Below are 19,888 nucleotides of genomic sequence, written 5' to 3' on the forward strand. Positions count from 1 at the left end.
ATGAGAAAGAGACCCAAGGCCCCTGGACAACAGCCCCAGCAGAATTCCCAGCCAACAGCTAGCACCAACTTGCCAGGCTGTAAGGCCGTCTCAGAAGTGACTCCTCTAACCCTCAACTGCCCAGACTGATAGCATGGGAAGCAAGGCAGGTTCCCTGAAACCCTGCCCAAGTTGCATAATTGTGGTTTCTTTAAGCCACTAGGTTTTGAGGTCCATTATTACATAGAAATTCATAATGAAAACAGGGTGGAAGGTACAAATGATACTTCCAGCAGGGACTTTTTTTTCAAAAAGCCTAAACTCTAAGGAGAATGCAGAGGATTCTAAAGACAGGATAAAAATAAAAGGAATTTTTATTTTATTTTTTTTTGAAACAGAATCTCGCTCTGTCACCCAGGCTGGAGTGTAGTGGTGTGATCTCGGCTCACTGCAACCTCCACCTCCTGCCTTAGCATCCTGAGTAGCGGGGACTACAGGTGAGTAGCGGGGACTACAGGTGAGTGACACCAAGCCCGGCTAATTTTTGTATTTTTAGTAGAGACGGAGTTTCTCCATGGTGACCAGGCTAGTCTTGAACTCCTGATCTCAAGTGATCTACATGCCTCAGCCTCCCAAAGTGCTGGGATTACAGGTGTGAACCACCATGCTCCACCGAGAAACACAGGCATTGACAGAGTGCCTTGAAGGAAGAGGAAAGGCAAAGGGTTTTATCCAGATTAAAAAAGAGATTCCCTGTAGGCTGGTAAAATGACATGATTCCCTCCCCCCCCAAATAGCTATATGTACATATAGGCAAATGGGATTTTAAAAAACCGTTGCAAATGGCGCCCATGTCCCAAGCAGCACAAAAGCAGCAGGAAGACGCTAGATCTAAAGAGGCCATGTAGACATGGATGATCCTCTACCCCTACCATCCAGAGCATTGAACTTGTTAAAACTAGGAATGAGGCTGGGCACAGCAGCTCATGCCTGTAATCCCAGCATTTGGGGAGGCTGAGGCAGGCAGCTTGCTTGAGCTCAGGAGTTCAAGACCAGCCTAGGCAACATGGGAAAAACCTGTCTTTAAAAAAAATACAAAAATTAGCCAGGCATGGTGGTGTGTGACTGCAGTCCCAGCTACTTAGGAGGCTGAAGTGGGAGGATGGTTTGAGTCCAGGAGGTAGAGGCTGCAGTAAGCTGAGATCGTGACACTGCGCTCTAGCCTGAGAGACAGAGTGAGATCCTGTCTCAAAAACAAAAATAAACAAACAAAAACTGTGAATGAAGGAACTCCAAAATGTTCTCTACCAGTTTGGTAGATTTGGGGCTCAAAGTCACAAATTATATTACAGAAAGTATTTTAACTGGCAAAACCTGAATTCATGTCACTAAAATTGTCCTTATCTCTTCAGAAACAATAAAAATAAATTTCAGAGAATAGAGGTATTAAAAAAATCACATTCATCCTGTAGAATTTCCCACAAATGGGTAAAATAAAAAATAACTCCCAAAAATCATTTTCCCTGCCCTTTATTTTCTAGGTATTTTTATTTTTTTATAATATGGAATGCTTCACAAGTTTACGTGTCATCCTAGTGCAGCGGCCATGCTAATCTTTGTATCATTTCCATTTTAGTTTATGTGCTGCCAAAGCAAGCACAATTTTCTAGGTATTTTTATTTTGGGGAAATTTAATCTCATCAGCAAATCCTAACAGGACTGCTTTTTTGTTTTCCTTCTTTTTGCCAACTACCATAGATCTGCAATATTTTTTCAAACTGGTCTCATCTCAATATACAGATACAGTGCTATTCTCCATATCGAGATTTTTGTAAGTCTACCTCTATTTCGAGTGAACCACTAAGGGGCTTGGCCACACCACTAGCTTTGGCCAGTGGGACATTAGAAAATGTGATGCAGGGCTGGGCGCGGTGGCTCACGCCTGTAATCCCAGCACTTTGGGAGGCCGAGGCGGGTGGATCACGAGGTCAAGAGATCGAGACCATCCTGGTCAACATGGTGAAACCCCGTCTCTACTAAAAATACAAAAAATTAGCTGGGTATGGTGGCGCGTGCCTGTAGTCCCGGCTACTCGGGAGGCTGAGGCAGGAGAATTGCCTGAACCCAGGAGGCGGAGATTGCGGTGAGCCGAGATCGCGCCATTGCACTCCAGCCTGGGCAACAAGAGCGAAACTCCGTCTCAAAAAAAAAAAAGAAAGAAAGAAAATGTGATGCAGGTCGAGTGTGGTGGCTTATACCTGTAATCCCAGTATTTTGGGAGGCCAAGGTGGGTGGTTCACTTGAGGTCAGGAGTTGGAAGACCAGTTTGGCCAACATGGTGAAACCTCATCTCTACTGAAAACACAAAAATTAGCCCGTCACGGTGGTGCACACCTATAGTCTTAGCTGCTCAGGAGACTGAGGTAAAAGAATCATTTGAACTCGGGGAACAGGGACTCCAGTGAGCCAAGATCAGGATCAGCATTCCAGCCTGGGTAAAAGAGTAAGACTCTATCTCAAAAATAAAAATAAAAATGTGATGCAAGCAGAGTTTCCATAAGCACTTGCACACTGGAGCCTTTTCTTTTGGAAGACTGTGACAATCAAGTAAGAACCCAAGCACTGCTATTAGAGATGTCTACTAGAGGAAAATTGAGGTGCTCCAACCAACAGCCTCGCTACCTGCCAGCCATGTGAGTGAGGCCATTGTGAGTCATCCAGCATTGGCGAAGCTACCGGATGACTGCAGCTGTTTAAGTGATTTCAAGTAAGACTAGCAGAAGATCTGTTCAGCTGATCTTAGCCCAAATTGTCAATCACAAGCAAATAAATGATTCCTATTTAAGCCACTAAGTCATTTATTTTTAAAAATGTAAAGCTACTTATTGATTGCTATTTAGCAGTATCTACAAGAAAGTAAGCAGTATACACTCGGGTAACATTACTATAGTGTTATTGTTTTTCCCGGCTTCTTCTGAACCAGTAAGCTAAATACAGAAATGATTGAGCCTACACCTAATGAATGGGTTGAGGTAAAGGAAAAGCATGCAAATCAAGAGTTTACACTGCAATTGTTCACCCATGTATGCCAGCAGATCTTAAACAGCAACATCTCTAACCATCGATTTATTTTCATGAACAAAGACCTTCTATGAATTATGACTTTTTAGCCAATATAGCATAAGAATTTCAACTTTTTGTAAAGAAGTGGCTCTTTAGAAGGAATCTTTAAATGCCCACTTAGCTAAGCCTTGCTTGGCTAATTAAAACACACCAGTATTGGGCAGGGAGCGGTGGTTCATGTCTGCAATCCCAGCACTTTGGGCGGCTAAGGTGGGAGGATCGCTGAAGGCCAAGAGTTCAAGATCAGCTTGGAAAAGAAAGCAGGATCCTGTCTCTATAAATAGAATTTAAAATTAGATGGGTGTGGTGACATACGTCTGTAGTCTTGGCTACTTGGGAGGCTGAGGCAGAAGGATTGCTTGAACCCAGGAGTTCAAGGCTGCAGTGAGCTATAATTATACCACTGCACACCAGCCTTGGCAACATAGCAACACTCTGTCAAAAAAAAAAAAAAGCCACATCAGTATCTGTTTGGTTGCCTCATCTGAGTAGGGAGATTGTTGGTGATAAAATTTCTTCTTTTAGAAGGTTTTGCAAATAAACTGTTGCATTTATATGACTATAGCTATAGACATTATGGATTCTGATTTGGCTTTTTTTGTTTTTGAGACGGAGACTCACTCTATCACCCAGGCTGGAGTGCAGTGGCATGATCTTGGCTCACTGCAACCTCCACCTTCTGGGTTCAAGCAATTCACCTGCCTCAGCCTCCTGAGTAGCTGGGATTACAGGCACATGCCACCACACCCGGCTAATCTTTGTATTTTTAGTAGAGACAGGGTTTCACCACGTTAGCCAGGCAGGTCTCAAACTCCTGACCTCGTGATCAGCTGCCTCAGCCTCCCAAAGTGCTGGGATTAGAGGTGTGAGCCACCACACCCAGCCCTTTTTTTTTTTTGAGACAGAATTTTGCTTTTGTTGCCCAGGCTGGAGTGCAATGGCTCGATCTTGGCTCACTGCAACCTCGGTCTCCCAATTCAAGCAATTCTCCTGCTCAGCCTCCCAAGTAGCCACCACACCCGGCTAATTTTGTATTTTTAGTAGAGACGGGGTTTCTCCATGTTGGTCAGGCTGGTATTGAAATCCTGACCTCAGGTGATCTGCCCACTTGGCCTCCCAAAGTGCTGGGATTACAGGCCTGAACCACTCTGCCAGGTCCTGATTTGGCTTCTTTAAATTGTTCAATCTAAATTGTTTACATTGTTTTTAACTTGGCCAACTAATTACAAATTATTTAATTTGAAACATTGTGGCTTTAGGAAAAATTGTAACTTGAGGTAATCTATTTCTTGGGCTGCTTAAAATGATGGCATTCCAGAAAAGACTTGAATTTACCCAAGATTGTGAAATGCTATCTTTGTCTTAGTTCATGTAAAAAACAAAAACACAACAACTATGTAATTATGTATTTACATATACACACACACACACACACAAAAAAAAAAAACCAGAATAGCCTTAGGCATTATAGATTAAACACAAGTTATGATTGAGTAATGATTATGGAAAATGTTCCCAACATTTAGAAAAGCTGTTCTCCAACGCAGAGGAAATAATATACCATGGAATCAAATATTCTTTTCTGGTAAAGGAAGCAGCTATAGAAAGCTTTTTTCTACTTGTTCAAAAGTAATCAGTGCTATTGATGAAAAAATCCTACAAATCCCCAAAACAAACCCCCAAAACTCTCTTAAGTAGAAAACAGATTTCATTAGAAAACAGCTGGCCAGGCAGGGTGGCTTATGTCTACAGTCCTAGCACTTTGGGAAGGCGAGGCAGGAGGATCACTTGAGCCCAGAAGTTTGGGTAACGTAGTGAGACTCTGTCTCTATTTTTTAAAAAACGGAATATTTCACACTAATAAGAAAATCAAGACCTAGGTTTTACACACACACACACACACAAACATCATATCATTAAATGGCAGTATACTGTAGTGCAACAATTTTTGAGTTTCATCTTCTGAACAGGAATGCCAAGTTATTCTCTCTTCATAAAGAGAATATACAATTTGAGGACACTTCATGACTGCCTCTTTGCCAGCACGAAGTTGGCCTCATCTGAATCTTGCCATTCCATTAGAAACATTAATTATTCACTGCAGTCTGTGGCACCAATTCTTTGCTTAGGAGCAAGGCTTCTGGCAAAGTCTTCTGGTTTCCCAGTAGCATCCCTTTCCTTTCATTTGCTGTCATCAGATTCATTGTCAGATAAAATTTTTCTTTCTGTACTATCTTTTCCCTAACCAGTTTTTTGAGGATTAAGAAATAATTCAATTAACTCGGGAAAATCTAAGTTTTATTCAGGCTCTCAATTATTATCAGCAAGTGTAAATCCTTTCCACATCAGGGAATATTCCACCTTCCCATTCACTACACCTTGACGTAGTAGTTTTTCCACCACGAAATCCTCAGGCTCTGCTTCATCAACTTTTTTACCCTTTGTATTATGTTTTTTGCCCCTCCCCACCCCGCTTTGTGTGTGTGTGTGTACAGTGCCCCTTTGTATCCTCTGGTTCCCCATCACTGGATTCTATCAACTGGAGGATAGAACATATTTTAAAACCACAATAAAACAACAAAAATAATACAAATGAAAGAACAATACAGTATAACAACTACTTACATAGCATTTACATTGTATTAGGTATTATAAGTAATCTAGACATGATTTAAAGTATGCAGGAGGATGTGTGTAGGTTGTATGCAAAGGCTTCACCCTTTTATATGAGGGACTTGAGCAGCCTTGGATTTTGGTATCCATGGGGGTCCTGGCCCAGAAACCAATTTCCCAAGGATACCAAAGGACGACTATAGTTTTACTGGAAGCCATTTTTAATTGCAGACTTGAAGAGCTATTGTTCACCAGCTCTGAGCTGCACCTGGCTTGGGTCTGTGGCATCTCAAGTGCTGCCTGACACAAGCTTGAGCTACATCCAAGGAGGAAGGGAATGAGGAGCCTCTTCAGGGGCCCCTAAGTTTGGGAGAAATTTGTTATGTAGCAATAAATAACTGATACAAGTCCACTTAAATATTTTACTCTATACTAAGACAGCTATGAAAATACAAATTTGGAGTCAATTGAAGAGAACTAATTAAGGAACTAGGCCATTTCAAACGCTTTTATTTACTTGTGATGAAAATTTAAAAAACAAACTCATCATCTTTCTTAGATGAAAATTTTTTTTTTTATATTCTGAGAACAAAAGTGATGCCATACTGCCATTAAGAAACTGATTCAGATTCGACCTCTCAACAAGATAGACAACAGCGTTCCCAGCAAGAGCTGCCCATAATACTGCAGTACACTTCTCTGGCATCATTAAAAAAAAAACTTAGAGATTATCCTGAAATCTCTTCTAAAGATAAGAAAGAGTTTGTGCCGAGCTTGGTGGCTGACGCCTGTAATCCCAGCACTTTGGAAGACCGAGGTGGGCAGATCCCGAGGTGAGGAGTTCAAGACCAGCCTGGCCAACAGGGAGAAACCCCGTCTGTAACAAAAATACAAAAATTAGCCCGGCGTGGTGGCGGGCGCTTATAGTCCCAGCTGCGGAGGCTGAGGCAGGAGAATCGCTTGAATCCGGGAGGCAGAGGTTGCGTTGATCCAGCCTGGGTAACACTCCCTCTCAAAACAAACAAAAAGAGTTGTGTATAATTGGTATTACAGAGAAATGGGAAATCTGATGATGAACCTCCAGCTCTAATCTCAATTTGCTGAAGTAGAGAGGCAAGTCATCTTACCCATTAACTAAGAATTAGAAAAACAATTCGTGCTTTTCTTGAGTCATTTAACTCAAACACTGCTACATAAAGAAGTATGAAACGGTCACATGAATTTGAAAGGTAAATAAAACATCAGGCTTGAAAGAAATCCCATTAGAATCGGGGGTTACTTTTCTGTCTTTTCTTCCTCCTCCATCTCTACCTTAGGGAACATGAACGGCATTTGGCCACAATATATGTCTTTCCAATTTTCTCTTCCACCAGCTACCGCTCCGTTCTCCCCACTTCCAGTCAAACAATTGATGTTCCCCAAACACACCTTCACAATTTCGTTCCAGTTGGTGTCTACCTCTAGTACAGGTGTAGCCAATTATACACACATTCCCCACAATCTTGAAACATCCTTATATCAACAAGCAAATGTAGGTTTCTAATGTAACACTTTGTAAGTTTGTCCATATAAGGTTTTAGCAAACCTAGTAAAATAGAAAACGCACTATTATCCAAACTTTTGAGATTTTAAGAACTGCTCTATCTGCTAACTTTGGCTTTCTGAATTTAACGATCACTCTCAAGTGTACAATATTCACGATTTCTAAGAACTGTAGAGTAAACCCAGTCCTCTAACAATGGCATTTTATTTGTTGAATTAGGTAAGGATAGTTAATGAAATGTCGCCCGGTAATGATGATTAAAGGCTTTTGCTGAAAACGTATTAGGCCATACGAATTTTGCGAACACCTACTGTAACCCTAGTAACTCTGGCGTGGGCTAATTCTTTCACAATTTACAGGCACGTGGAAGACCGCGAAGCGCAGACAGTGGGAAAACTGGGGCGCTGGAGTCACCCCCGCACCCCGAATACCGTCGGCGCTCGAGGACCCCCGCCGGCGCTCTAGGGGCCGTGAGAACGTCACAGAGTGCCCTTCTAACGATCCCACGGCCCAGCTTTGTCTCGGGGGCCCACGCTGGAGCCCACCCAGAACCACCAGGAAACGAGGAGGAAAAAGGGGCGCCGGCTCTTGTAGCGCCTATTTTCTCGACATAGGATCCACGTGCTCGCTTCGGTGGACTCTACCCGGCGAGTAGCGCGGACCTGAAGCTTCCCGCCGTCGCGCCCACGCGACCCAGCCGCGGAGCCCTCAGCGAGCCGGTGCGGCGCTGCGAGTTCGACACCTAGAGGCTCGGTCGGGATCATGGCGAGGCGGGAAGGCAGCGGGGCCCTTTCTGCCAAGAGAACACAGCTCTTCGGGAGATTCCCCCGCAGCCGCCGAGCCTTCCTTTCCCGCCACGGCCTCTGAAGACAACTCGCAGAGCGCAAGCGCCCGAAAGGACTCAGCCTCTCTCCAACTCCGGCGAGGCAGAGGGGGCGGGCCCGGCGCGCGCGCGCGGCGAAGCCCCGCCCTTGCCCGCGCGGCCTGCTGGATTCGCCCCGCCCCCTCGCCGCCACCGGCCAGCCGTCTTCGTCCTGCGCCACAGTCTCGGCGGCGGCGCTGGTCGCGGGTCGCGTTGTGAGGCTCGCGTGGGCGGCGATAGGCGCTGGGCCCAGACCCGGGCCCAGTGAGGAGCGCGCCGCGCGTCCCCTTCTCTTCTGGAGTGGCGGGCCGCGGAAGTGACGTGGTGTACGGGCAGGAGCGCGTTTGAATCGGTTCCCGGGTGATCCTTGCGCCTGCCGCGGCTCGGCCGCTATTGCCGAGGAGCGACTGCACAGCGCAGGGCCGAGCCCTCGAGCCGCCCGGGGGCTGGAGCTGAAGGCGCCGCGCGGAGCGTGCACCTCAGCCCTCAGCCCCGCGGCGGCCGGCGCCTCTGTCTTTTCTCCTTCTCCCCAATATGGCAGCGGCGGACGGCGGCGGGCCCGGCGGGGCCTCTGTGGGGACAGTGGAGGATGGCGGAGGCGTGGGCCACAGAACGGTGTACTTGTTTGACCGGCGCGAAAAGGAGTCTGAGCTCGGGGACCGGCCTCTGCAGGTCGGGGAGCGCTCGGACTACGCGGGATTCCGCGCCACTGTGTGTCAGGTACGCGAGGGGGCGAGGGAGGGATGCGCGGGTAGACTTGGGGATGGGAGGGTGACGAGAAACCCAACTTGCTCACCAAGGGCAATAAACCTGTCACCCGGCCCTGGTCCCGCAGCCTTGGCTTCTCCCTCCCCCGTGCCCGCCATGCCTGTGACCTGGTGGCTGGACGCCTCGGGCGGGCCCTGGCCCTGGCCTCGGAATGCAAAGCCGGCTCCTTTGCGGTCCTCCCTCTGCCTCCGCGGTCCTCCCTCTGCCTCCGCGGTCCTCCCTCTGCCTCCGCGGTCCTCCCCCTGCCTCCGCGGTCCTCCCCCTGCCTCCGCGGTCCTCCCCCTGCCTCCGCGGTCCTCCCCCTGCCTCCGCGGTCCTCCCTCTGCCTCCGCTCCTTTTACGAGAGGTTTTGCCGTCCCGGGTTGAGTCCTCAGCGTTTGTTGGCCCTGGGCGAGCTGAGCCCGATCGCGGCCCTGCAGTTTAGGGAAAGCCGCTGGTGTCTCTTTACTTTGTAACTTTTTTTAAACAAGAAAACGGAGATAACACCTTGGGGCTCTGTTGTGAGTGTTGCGACGGTGAGAAGTTGTGAAATTCCAGGAGTCGATCTCTCCCAGGTTCATTAGATGATGCGGGGTGTCCCCAGTGTCCCTGTCAAGGTTGCAGGTCTGTCGGAGGGATGGGGGGGTTCCTTCCGCACGGAGACACTTGTCCAAGTCAGCTTTGCAGGTAGAGCTGCCCTTCTGATTTTCCGAGCCCTAACCCTTGGGAATTCCTAAACCAAGTCAAAGGTTGGTATGGGTGGCTGTGGAACACCAGAGAACGTACCTACCCCGTGTATTGGTTTGCTTTAGAAATGAACCTGCAGGGAGACCTGCTTTAAACTGAGAAATACTTCATAGATAGGAGGTCGTGGCATTGCCTGAGCTTTGAAGAGGGAATGTTGTCATGCCCTGAATTAACCACACGAGGTCCCTTTTTAAGCTGTGCTTCCAAGGAGAAGAGCTTTGAAGCCGTGTTTTGTCTTGAGAAGGCTGATAGGTTTAGAAATGTTCTAGAGATATAACTCGTATGGTTACTGAAATAATTGATATTATGATCCGTAGAATAAAAACGATTTGGGAAGTAAGGACTTTCTTTTGTTCACAGCTGCAGTCCCAGCGTCTAGAACTGTGCCTGCCACATTGTAAATGCTCAGATTAGAATGGATAAAGACAAAAACCTATCCACTCTGAAGTTAATTCTGTGCCTGAATGTAGTAGATACCCGTTGTGTTTGAAAAGTGAATCAATGCTCATCTTTTTTGTTGAATACTTGGCATTCAGAACCATTCCACAAAAGGGAAACTTTTTACATTTATTATGTTTATTGTAAAACTATCAGTACATTAAATAAAAGGGGGGTAAGAAAGTAAATCTTTTACTCGCTGTGAAACTACTGTATAACTACTCAGCATCTGAGGTTATGTCTTTTCAGCTTTCCTTCACCTTCCCACTCCATTTTTTAAAATTACTAAAATATGTGTTTTATATTATGAATTTTTTCACTTAATAGTGTCAGAGTGTCTATTTTAACATAGGTCTTCAAATCAACATTTGAAATAGTTCATTTGCTACCATGGCTTACGTAACCGAATCTCTCCTTTCTGTTGACATTTACATTACTTTTAATTTTTTTTATTTTAATTAATGCTATGGTAAACATATTTTTTCCCAGACTCATATATTCCCGGGCTCAGGTGATCCTCCCAACTTAGCTGATCCCTCCAGGCAGCTGGGACTACAAGTGAGCACCACCATGCCCAGCTCGTGTGTGTGTGTGTGTGTGTGTGTGTGTGTGTGTGTGTGTGTATTTTTAGTACCTATGGGGTTTCACTATGTTGCCCAGGCTAGTCTCGAACTCCTGGGCTCAAGAGATCCACCTGCCTCCCAACGTGCTAGGATTACTGGACTGATCCACTGCACTTAGCGGACAGACATCTTTGAGTAATACATAGCCTTTTAGGTCTTTATTATTGTTTGCTTAGTTTGAAATCTTAGAAGTGAAATTCCTGGATCAAAGATGATACACATCTTTAAAGCTCTTGTTACATATTTTAAAATTACTTTTTGAAAACGTTTTGCTACTTTACCCTTCCTCTAGAAATGCACTATTTCTCTCTTTTTTCTTGTGAGATGTCTCAGTAACTCAGATAAATAAAGGAAGTATCATTGGCCTTTTATTACAGAAGTGTAAACACAGTTGTGAAGATGGTGACTCATCTAAGTCAAATAGTGAAACTCAAGTTAGTATTCAAACCCAGAACCTCTGTTCGTTCTGTTACGCTACTCAAATGATGTTCTTTGCTGTGGGAATGAGATGTATTTATTCCCTCCTTCAATATTTCAACTGGAACACCAAGGAAAAGATTTCTTGTAACTAATTCTTTTCCTCCTTTCTCCCTCTTCATCCTGCTAGAACAAATTTTAAATTTAGTTAGAAATGAGAGGGAACAACTGGTAAGAAAAAAAGAAGGCTAACTTTGTTGTTAAACTTGTTTTAAGCATTATTAGATTATGCTGCAGATCCTGTAACTTTTTCTCCATTACATACTTAAAGAACTGAATTAAGTTACTGAATTAAACTGAGGTTATATGGTTAACAAGCAGTGAAACTGGGATTGGAATCTAGGTCAATTTTATTCCAAAGTGTGTGTGTGTGTGTGTGTGTGTGTGTGTGTGTGTGTGTGTGTGTATTAAAAAAAAAAAGCATAACTACTCCACACTGTTTATTAGAACCATCACTTTTGTCCTTAGAGGAAGAGACAAAATAATATACTAAATTAAAGTTTTTGTTAAAATGTAAATTAAACGAATAAATGTTTGTAGCGTCAGGCAGTGTTAGGGATCCTAAACTGTTGTTTATTTATTTATTTATTTATTTGAGATGGAGTCTTGCTCTGTCACCCAGGCTGGAGTGCAGTGGCGCGATCTCGACTCACTGCAACCTCCGCCTCCCAGGTTCAAGTGGTTCTCCTGCCTCAGCCTCCCGAGTACTGGGATTACAGCCACCTGCCACCACGCCTGGCTAATTTTTATACTTTTAGTAGAGACAGGGTTTTGCCATGTTGGCCAGGCTGATCTTGAACTCCTGACCTCAGTTGATCTGCCCACCTTGGCCTCCCAAAGTGCTGAGATTACAGGCTGAGCCACCACTCCCTGCTTTAAATTGTTATTTGAAGAAAGTTCACCTCAGGAAAAAGGAGAGGGAAGAAATGGAAAGGACAAATCTGAAAGAAGCCCTCAGACCTCTGATAAGCAGCTGTTGACTCACCTGAGCCCTTGTGGCCTTGCAGAATCAACGATTAGAAAATGACTCATTTGGTTAGTCCTTAAATACACCCAGTTACTAAGTCCCATGTATGAATATCCCCCTGCCATCAATTTGAAGGAATTGTCCAGTGTTCTTCGTTGTGTGGCTATTTTAGATGCTTTGTATCTTAGTATTACATTTGCTCATCCATTTCTACAATAAACATGAGATTAGAAAAAAAAAAATGGTGTAGCAAGTGCCATAGTATGGTAACCAAATATAATGAAGCCACATTAAAAGCTGGCTGGTTTGCAGAGTTTCAGAGCAGTGGTAATTAAAGTATGTAGTTTCTGACTGATTACATCCATGGATGAAAATTACCTGTTGTTCAGAGATAGTGAAAGAAAGTAATTTAAAAAAATAAAATTAACTGATCATTTTGATAGGTAATCATTTTATGCACTGCAAGTTAATTAGTCCTTAAATATTTAAGAGAAGTTGAGGCTGGGCACAGTGGCTTACACCTGTAATTCCAACATTTTGGGAGGCCGAGGCAGGTGGATCACCTGAGGTCAAGAGTTCGAGATCGGCCTGGCCTTCTGGGTAAAACCCCGTCTCTACTAAAAATACAAAAATTAGCTGGCCCTGGTGGCGGGCGCCTGTAATCTCAGCTACTTGAGAGGCTGAGGCAGGGACAATTGCTTGAAACCAGGGATCGGAAGTTGCAGTGAGTTGAGAATGCATCACTGCACTCCAGCCTGTGATAGAGCCAGACTCTGTCACAAAAAAACAAGTTAACAATAATAAAATACTAGAAAAATTGTGAATTCAAGAAATAATTTTTATAGATGAAGCAGGGAAAACAGATAGTTTGTGTCTTTTTTTTTTTTTTTTTGCGAGGGAGTCTCGCTTTATTGCACAGGCTGGAGTGCAGTGGCATGATCCCGGCTCATTGCAACCTTCACCTCCCGTGTTCAAGCAATTCTCCTGCCTTAGCCTCTTGTGTAGCTGGGATTACAGGTGCGAGCCACCACACCCGGCTAGATAGTTTGTGCCTTACTTGAATAATAATAGATTTATAGATTAAAAATCCATGGATTTTTTTTTTTTTTTTCCTCTCGTTGCCCAGGCTGGAGTGCAATGGTGTGATCTCAAATCACCTCAGCCTCCTGGGTTCAAGTGATTCTCCTGCCTCAGCCTCCCGAGTAGCTGGGATTACAGGCGGCAGCCATCAGACCCAGCTAATTTTTTTATTTTTAGTAGAGATGACGTTTCACCATCTTGGCCATGCTGGTCTGAAACTCCCGACCTCAGGTGATCTGCCCGCCTCAGCCTCCCAAAGTGCTGGGATTACAGGTGTGAGCCACTGCGCCTGGCGAAAAATCCATGGATATTTAATATGGATTTTTAATATTGATTAAAAAATTATGAATTTTTAATGTGATTAAAAAATCATATTTAAATATAAATATGGATTAATTTAAAAAGTTTATTGCAACACTATATACAATAGTAAAGACTTGGAACCAATCCAAATGCCTATTGATGATAGATTGGATAAAGATAATGTGGCACATATACACCATGAAATACTATGCAGCCATAAAGAAAAATGAGATCATGTCATTTGCAGGGACATGGATGACGCTGGAAGCCATCATTCTCAGCAAACTAACACAGGAACAGAAAACTAAACACCCCATGTTCTCACTCATAAGCCAGAGTTGAACAATGAGAACACATGGACACAGGGAGGGAAACATCACACACTGGGACCTCTCAGGAGATAGGAGGCAAAGGGAGGGAGAGTATTGGAGAGTATTAGGACAAATACCTAATACATGTTGGGCTTAAAACCTAGGTGTTGGATTGATAGGTACAGCAGACCACCATGGCACATGTATACCTATGTAACCTGCATATTCTGCACATGTATCCAGAAACTTAAGATAATTTATGTATCTTACTTGAATAATAATAGATTTATAGATTAAAATCTATGGGCTTTTAATATGGATTAAAAATCTATGGGTTTAAGCCAGGCACAGTGGCTCATGCTTGTAATCCTAGCACTTTGGAAGGCCGAGGCGGGCAGATCACCTGAGGTCAGGAGTTCGAGACCAGCCTGACCAACATGGTGAAACCCCATCTCTATAAAAAGAAAAATAAAATAATAAAATAAAATGAAAAATCTATGAGTTTTTAATATAGATTAAAACTAAAAAGAAAATGAACTATTTGTTCCAGTGGAGGAAAATATAGGCAAAACTGGATACAATTAGTCAGGAATGATAACACAGTTGCCAGTGTTTGAAGAAGAGAATAAGATGCTACCATACCTATCCATAGGTAATTTGACAGCTGGGGATAGCAGGAGTCTTCTATGTGGCTGGTGAAGACTAAATAAACTATGCAATTATCCTAGAAAAGTACTCAAAACTTCAAAAAATGAAGAAAAAATAATAGACTTATGTGGAGATTATATGGAATAATTAGATATAAATACTTTTTAGGTGAACATAGATCTTAAAAAAATCATTTGTACGTAGTTTTTCAGTAACTGTAAAAGCACATTTTCTTCTACAGGATGCATAATTACATGATTTAACAATTGGGACACTGGCTGAGGCTGGTGGCTCACACACACCTCTAATCCCAACACTTTGGGAAGCTGAGGTGGGCAGATCATCTGAGGTCAGGAGTTCAAGACCAGCCTGACCAACATGGTTAAACCCGGTCTCTACTAAAAATACAAAAATTAACTGGATGTGGTGGCACATGCTTGTAGTCCCAGCTACTTGGGAGGCCGAGGCAGCAGAATTGCTTCAACCCGAGAGGTGGAGGTTATAGTGAGCCACGGCATTCCAGCGTGGGCAACAGAGTGAGACTCCATGTAAAAAATGAAAAAAAAAAAAAAAAAAAAATTGGGACATCTTAGAAATAAAAAAGTAGTAATGAATTTAAAAATGCATAACTGTCATGATTATATAAAACCTAATAAAAAATCTATGAGGTCAAATTTTGCCTCTGTTAAACAGATAGAAGCTTCCCAGGTAGTTTATGTTCATGCCTTTCATGGAATATGAGTATCTTTTTTTTTTTTTTGAGACTGAGTTTTGTTCTGTTGCAAGGCTGGAGTACAGTGGTGCAATCTCGGCTCGCTGCAACCTCTGCCTCCCAGATTCAAGTGATTCTCCTGCCTCAGCCTCCCAAGTAGCTGGGATTACAGGCGCATGTCACCAAGCCAGCTAATTTTTTGTATTTTTAGTAGAGACAGGGTTTTACCCTGTCAGCCAGGATGGCCTCGATCTCCTGAACTTGATCCACCCGACTCAGCCTCCCAAAGTGCTGGGATTACAGGCATGAGCTACCGTGCCTGGCCATGAGTAGCTTTTAAGTTTACTAAAGTGTGCCAAATTAATTACTTTATGTTTGTACTTTTTTTCAGTCATACCAGCAGTGTATAAGGTACCTATTTCCCTGTACACAGGCCTATACTTGATGGGTTCAGAATTTAACATTTTTGCCCACCTGATGAGAATGATAAGTTATATTAATTTCTCTGATAACTAGTGATGTTAATCTTTTTATGTTGTCTGGTCTTTTTCTTTATGACTTGTGCTATTTGCATCTTTTGAGACAGGGTCTCACTCAGTCACCCAAGCTGGAGTGCAGTAGTGTGTGATCATGGCTCACTGCAGCCTTGGCCTCCCAGGCTCAGGGGATCCTCCCACCTCAGCCTCTTGAGTGGCTCTGACTACATGTGTGCATCACCACTCCCAGCTATTATTTTTTTTTCCTATTTTTTTGTAGTGATGGGATTTTACCATGTTGTCCAGGCTGGTCTCCAACTCCTGAGCTCAAGCAGTCCGCCCACCTTGACCTCCTAAAGTGCTTCGGATTACAGCTGTGAACCACCGTGCCTGGCCCACTATTGTGTCTTTTCAGAAATCCCTTTATACTCACTCAAAATTATTTCCCTATGTTTTCTTTTACAATTTTGGGCTAATGTACAGCTGCTTTAATCCTCCTGGAATTTATTTTTGTGTAAGTTAATGTGCGTATTTGATCTGTTTTCATGTTGAGATCACTAGTTGTCTTAATATCATTCATTGGATAGTTTATTCTTTCCCCACCAATTTGTAATGTCACCTCTTCTGTTTCCTAGCTCTCCATGCATATATATATGCAGACCTGTCTTAGGGCCCTCTGTTCTCTTCCACTGGTCTATTCCAGGATATTTTAAAGTAGAAATTTTCTTATGAAAAACTTCAGACATATACAAAGAGAGAGAGTCATGTATTGAACCCCAGTGTACTCATCCAGATTCAAGTTACCAGGAATTTACCACACTAGCATCATTTTTGTCTTTCATAATAATGTATTTAAAGCATATTCTAGGTATTAGGTTATTTCACTCTATATGCGTCAGCACGAATATGTATTACAAACCATTAAAATTAAGCATTTTTCATTTTTTTTGCATTTTTAATATCTTATGTCCCTGTTCATATTGAGTTCTCTGAATGGTAAAAGTATTTTTTTATAGTTGGTTTGTTTAAATCAGGAACTGACGTAGTCCTCACATTAAACTTGTTTTTTATGTTTCCTAATTCTTTTCCGTTTAAAGCATTTGAGCAAATTCCTCCTTCCCCAGTCTCTTTAGTTTTCTTGCAGTTGACTTCTTGAATAAATCAACCAGGTTTTTTTTTGTTTTTTGGTTTTTTTTGTCCCCCAGGCTGGAGTGCAGTGGCATGATCTCGGCTCATTGCAACTTCCACTTCTTGGTTTTAAGCAGTTCTCTGCCTCAGCCTCCCAGGTAGCTGGGATTACAGGCTCGTGCCACCATGCCCGCCTAATTTGTGTATTTTTAGTAGAGACGGGGTTTCACCATCTTGGCCAGGCTAATCTTGAGCACCTGACCTCGTGATCCACCCGTCTCGGCCTCCCAAAGTGCTGGGATTACAGGCCTGAGCCACTGTGCCCAGCTCAACTAGGTTTTTAATATTCCACATTCTGGATTTGTTTGTGCTCTTTTATGGTATTAATTTATCTCCATGTATATTCTGTAAACTAGAAGCTAGCTTTAAAGGCTTGATTTGATTTAGGTTCGACTTCTTTGGGGTCAGGAGGGAAAGAATACTTTGTAGGTAGTACTGGTACTTCATGTGGCATTATATTGGGAGGCACATGAGGTGTGAGTGTTTCACCCACTCATAGCAATGCTAACATCGAAATCTTAGGATTCACCTGATTTCAGCAGGATCCCTCCAAAAGAAAGTTTTGATCTGATTTGCCTGCCATTTCTCCTGTATTTATTAGCTGGAATTCTTTAAAGAACAACTTTGTCTCATCAGCTAGAGCTGTTTGGTTACCCTGAAATACCATTGTTGCAAGAAAAACAGTGTAAATAATTTGTTCTTTGCCTTTAACTTGTCAGGGTTCAGAGTGAGAAGTTTGTTCCCTAGCTCATTTCAGTGGTGAGCAATAGGGTTTTTATTAATATCATTATTGAAGATTTAAGTACGACTAGTCTAGATTTTTTAGTTGTTTTCAGTAAGAATGTTTATCTAGACTAGTACGTTACTGCTTGAAACAGAAACCTTTTCTCTGTTTGTACATTGCTGTATTTTTCCCCTTGTTTTATTTTAGACAGAGCATGTATCTTTTAATTTTAATGTCAATGAAAATGTTAACCACTTTTCTAATTCTCATTTTTTGATTAATATTTTACAATTCATGTGTTCCTTGGTCATTTGTATTTTCTCATTTTCATTTTTTTTGTGTTTTTACTTTTTCTCTTTGTTGATCCTTGTCTTGATTAATGAAGGCTTTTTGTCTATTAAGGATGCCAACCTTTTGTTTCTTGTTGCAATTTTCCTCTATTTTTTTTTTTTTTCCTGAGACGGAGTCTCCTTCCGTTGCCCAGGCTGGAGTGCAGTAGTGCGATCTTGGCTCTCAGCAACCTTGGCTCACTGCAGCCTCCACCTCCTGGGTTCAAGCCATTCTTCTGTTGCAGCCTCCTGAGTAGCTGAGATTACAGGTGTGCGCCACCATGCTTATTTTTGTATTTCTAGTAGCGATGGGGCTTCATCATATTGGTTAGGCTGGTCTTAAACTCCTGACCTCGTGATTTCCCCCTCCTCAGCCTCCCAAAGTGCTGGGAATACAGGAGTGTGCCACTGCACCCAGCCAATTTCCTTCTAATTTATAATTTGCTTTAGTTTTTAAAGTTATTATTTTGAATGGACCTATATGTCTTGTATAACATGGCTGTTCTTTCCTTCGTGTTATAAAATGCTAACTTCTGTTTTTCTGTTTTGTTTTTGCATACTTAAATATCTAGTCTATACGAACATAAGTGTTATGTTAAAGCTTTGTTCCAAATAAATTGATAACTTGCACATTGGTATGAAATACTATGTCTTTTGTCTGGGTGGGTCCTACTGATGTTAAAACACTTTCAAAATGTTCCCTCTAATCACAAGTGTTCCCAGGTGGCTTATAGTAGCAGAAAAAAACAACCTTGTTAAATAAATAATTTATATAGATTTATGCTGTATTAATTATGCAAAGGCAAAATTTAAATATACCGAGTTTTATATTCCTAGATAAGTGTAGTAATTGTTACAGAATTATGTACTATCAATATTTTCATATTTTTATATATTTGAATAATACATTTATTTCCTTTGTGTAATAAGTGATTTTATTTCTTATTTTGGATAGACACTTGGCATTTCACCTGAAGAAAAATTTGTTATTACAACAACAAGTAGGAAAGAAATTACCTGTGATAATTTTGGTAGGTAAACAATATTACTAAGTTCATGCTTTTATATTTAATACAATCTGGTACATGATATAGCAATAACTTTTATTAGATATGCATCTAAATCTGTTGATGATTTTTGCTAACTTGTTGGGATGGGGAAGGAAACTGGCTGTATGTACATAGTTTGCACAGAGGTTATATTTTTCAAGTTTGATTACGGAAAGATAGTTGATATCAGTTATGGCTACAGAAGATGATTCTGCCTAGCACAAATCTTCTGAAGGTAATTTTCCTAAACAGCTTGGATTATTCCATTATCTTTTTTTTTTTTAACCTATTTAGTTTCCAATACCAGCTGGTTTTTCATGCCTGATTCCATTTGAATTTAGCCATTCTCCATTCATGTTGACACCACTCTATTTTAGATCCCTGTCTGATTTCCTGTGATAGTTTAACTTACTAAGAATTGAATGTTTGAAATGAATGGAAGTATTTGTACTTGTTTCATTAATATCCTTAACATGACTTAATTTACAGGTAGATGATTGGGGGTTTTTCTTACCATCGTTAAAGATAATTTCATAGATAGAATTTGTATATTCACAATTATAAGTTCATTGAGTTTCTGATGCTGACCTAGCACTTATGATTTTCACTCTTGATTACAGATGAAACTGTTAAAGATGGAGTCACCTTATACCTGCTGCAGTCAGTCAATCAGTTACTACTGACAGCTACAAAAGAACGAATTGACTTCTTACCTCACTATGACACGCTGGTTAAAAGTGGCATGTATGAATATTATGCAAGTGAAGGGCAAAATCCTTTGCGTAAGTATCTCATTCATACTAATTTTGATAAACTATTACCTGCCTTTATCCCCTGATCAGGTGTCCCATTCCTTCACTTTTTATAAATTATCTTATACTTTATTAGAAGACTGGCCACTCGTTTTCTTTCTTAACTCAAATTCATCACAGTATTATTATGTCTTCTT

At 42.2% G+C, this 19,888-nt stretch overlaps 1 protein-coding gene, 1 non-coding gene and 1 pseudogene across 3 annotated transcripts in view; 1 reads left to right on the forward strand and 2 right to left on the reverse strand.

Moving 5' to 3' along the window:
• Positions 1-1,535: 1,535 nt before the first annotated feature.
• On the reverse strand, positions 1,536-1,639 carry LOC116561638. The gene has a single exon (XR_004273533.1). It is a non-coding gene; the product is annotated as a U6 spliceosomal RNA (small nuclear RNA).
• Positions 1,640-4,188: 2,549 nt separating this feature from the next.
• Positions 4,189-6,556, reverse strand: LOC116561310 (annotated as a pseudogene).
• A 1,733-nt stretch (positions 6,557-8,289) lies between these two features.
• Positions 8,290-19,888, forward strand: part of SMCHD1 (structural maintenance of chromosomes flexible hinge domain containing 1) — a 159,599-nt gene continuing 148,000 nt past the window's right edge. For both annotated transcript variants that reach the window (XR_004273454.1, XM_032293271.1), the window contains exons 1-3: positions 8,290-8,840; positions 18,846-18,921; positions 19,560-19,721. Coding sequence is in view for 1 of the 2 variants with exons in the window: in XM_032293271.1 (XP_032149162.1) it covers positions 8,655-8,840; positions 18,846-18,921; positions 19,560-19,721 (424 nt within the window). In the remaining variant the exon portion in view is untranslated. The remainder of the gene's footprint in view (positions 8,841-18,845; positions 18,922-19,559; positions 19,722-19,888) is intronic.

This window comes from Sapajus apella, unplaced genomic scaffold (assembly GCF_009761245.1).
Source record: "Sapajus apella isolate SASKATOON/1434 unplaced genomic scaffold, GSC_monkey_1.0 scaffold29, whole genome shotgun sequence".
Lineage (NCBI taxonomy): Eukaryota > Metazoa > Chordata > Mammalia > Primates > Cebidae > Sapajus > Sapajus apella.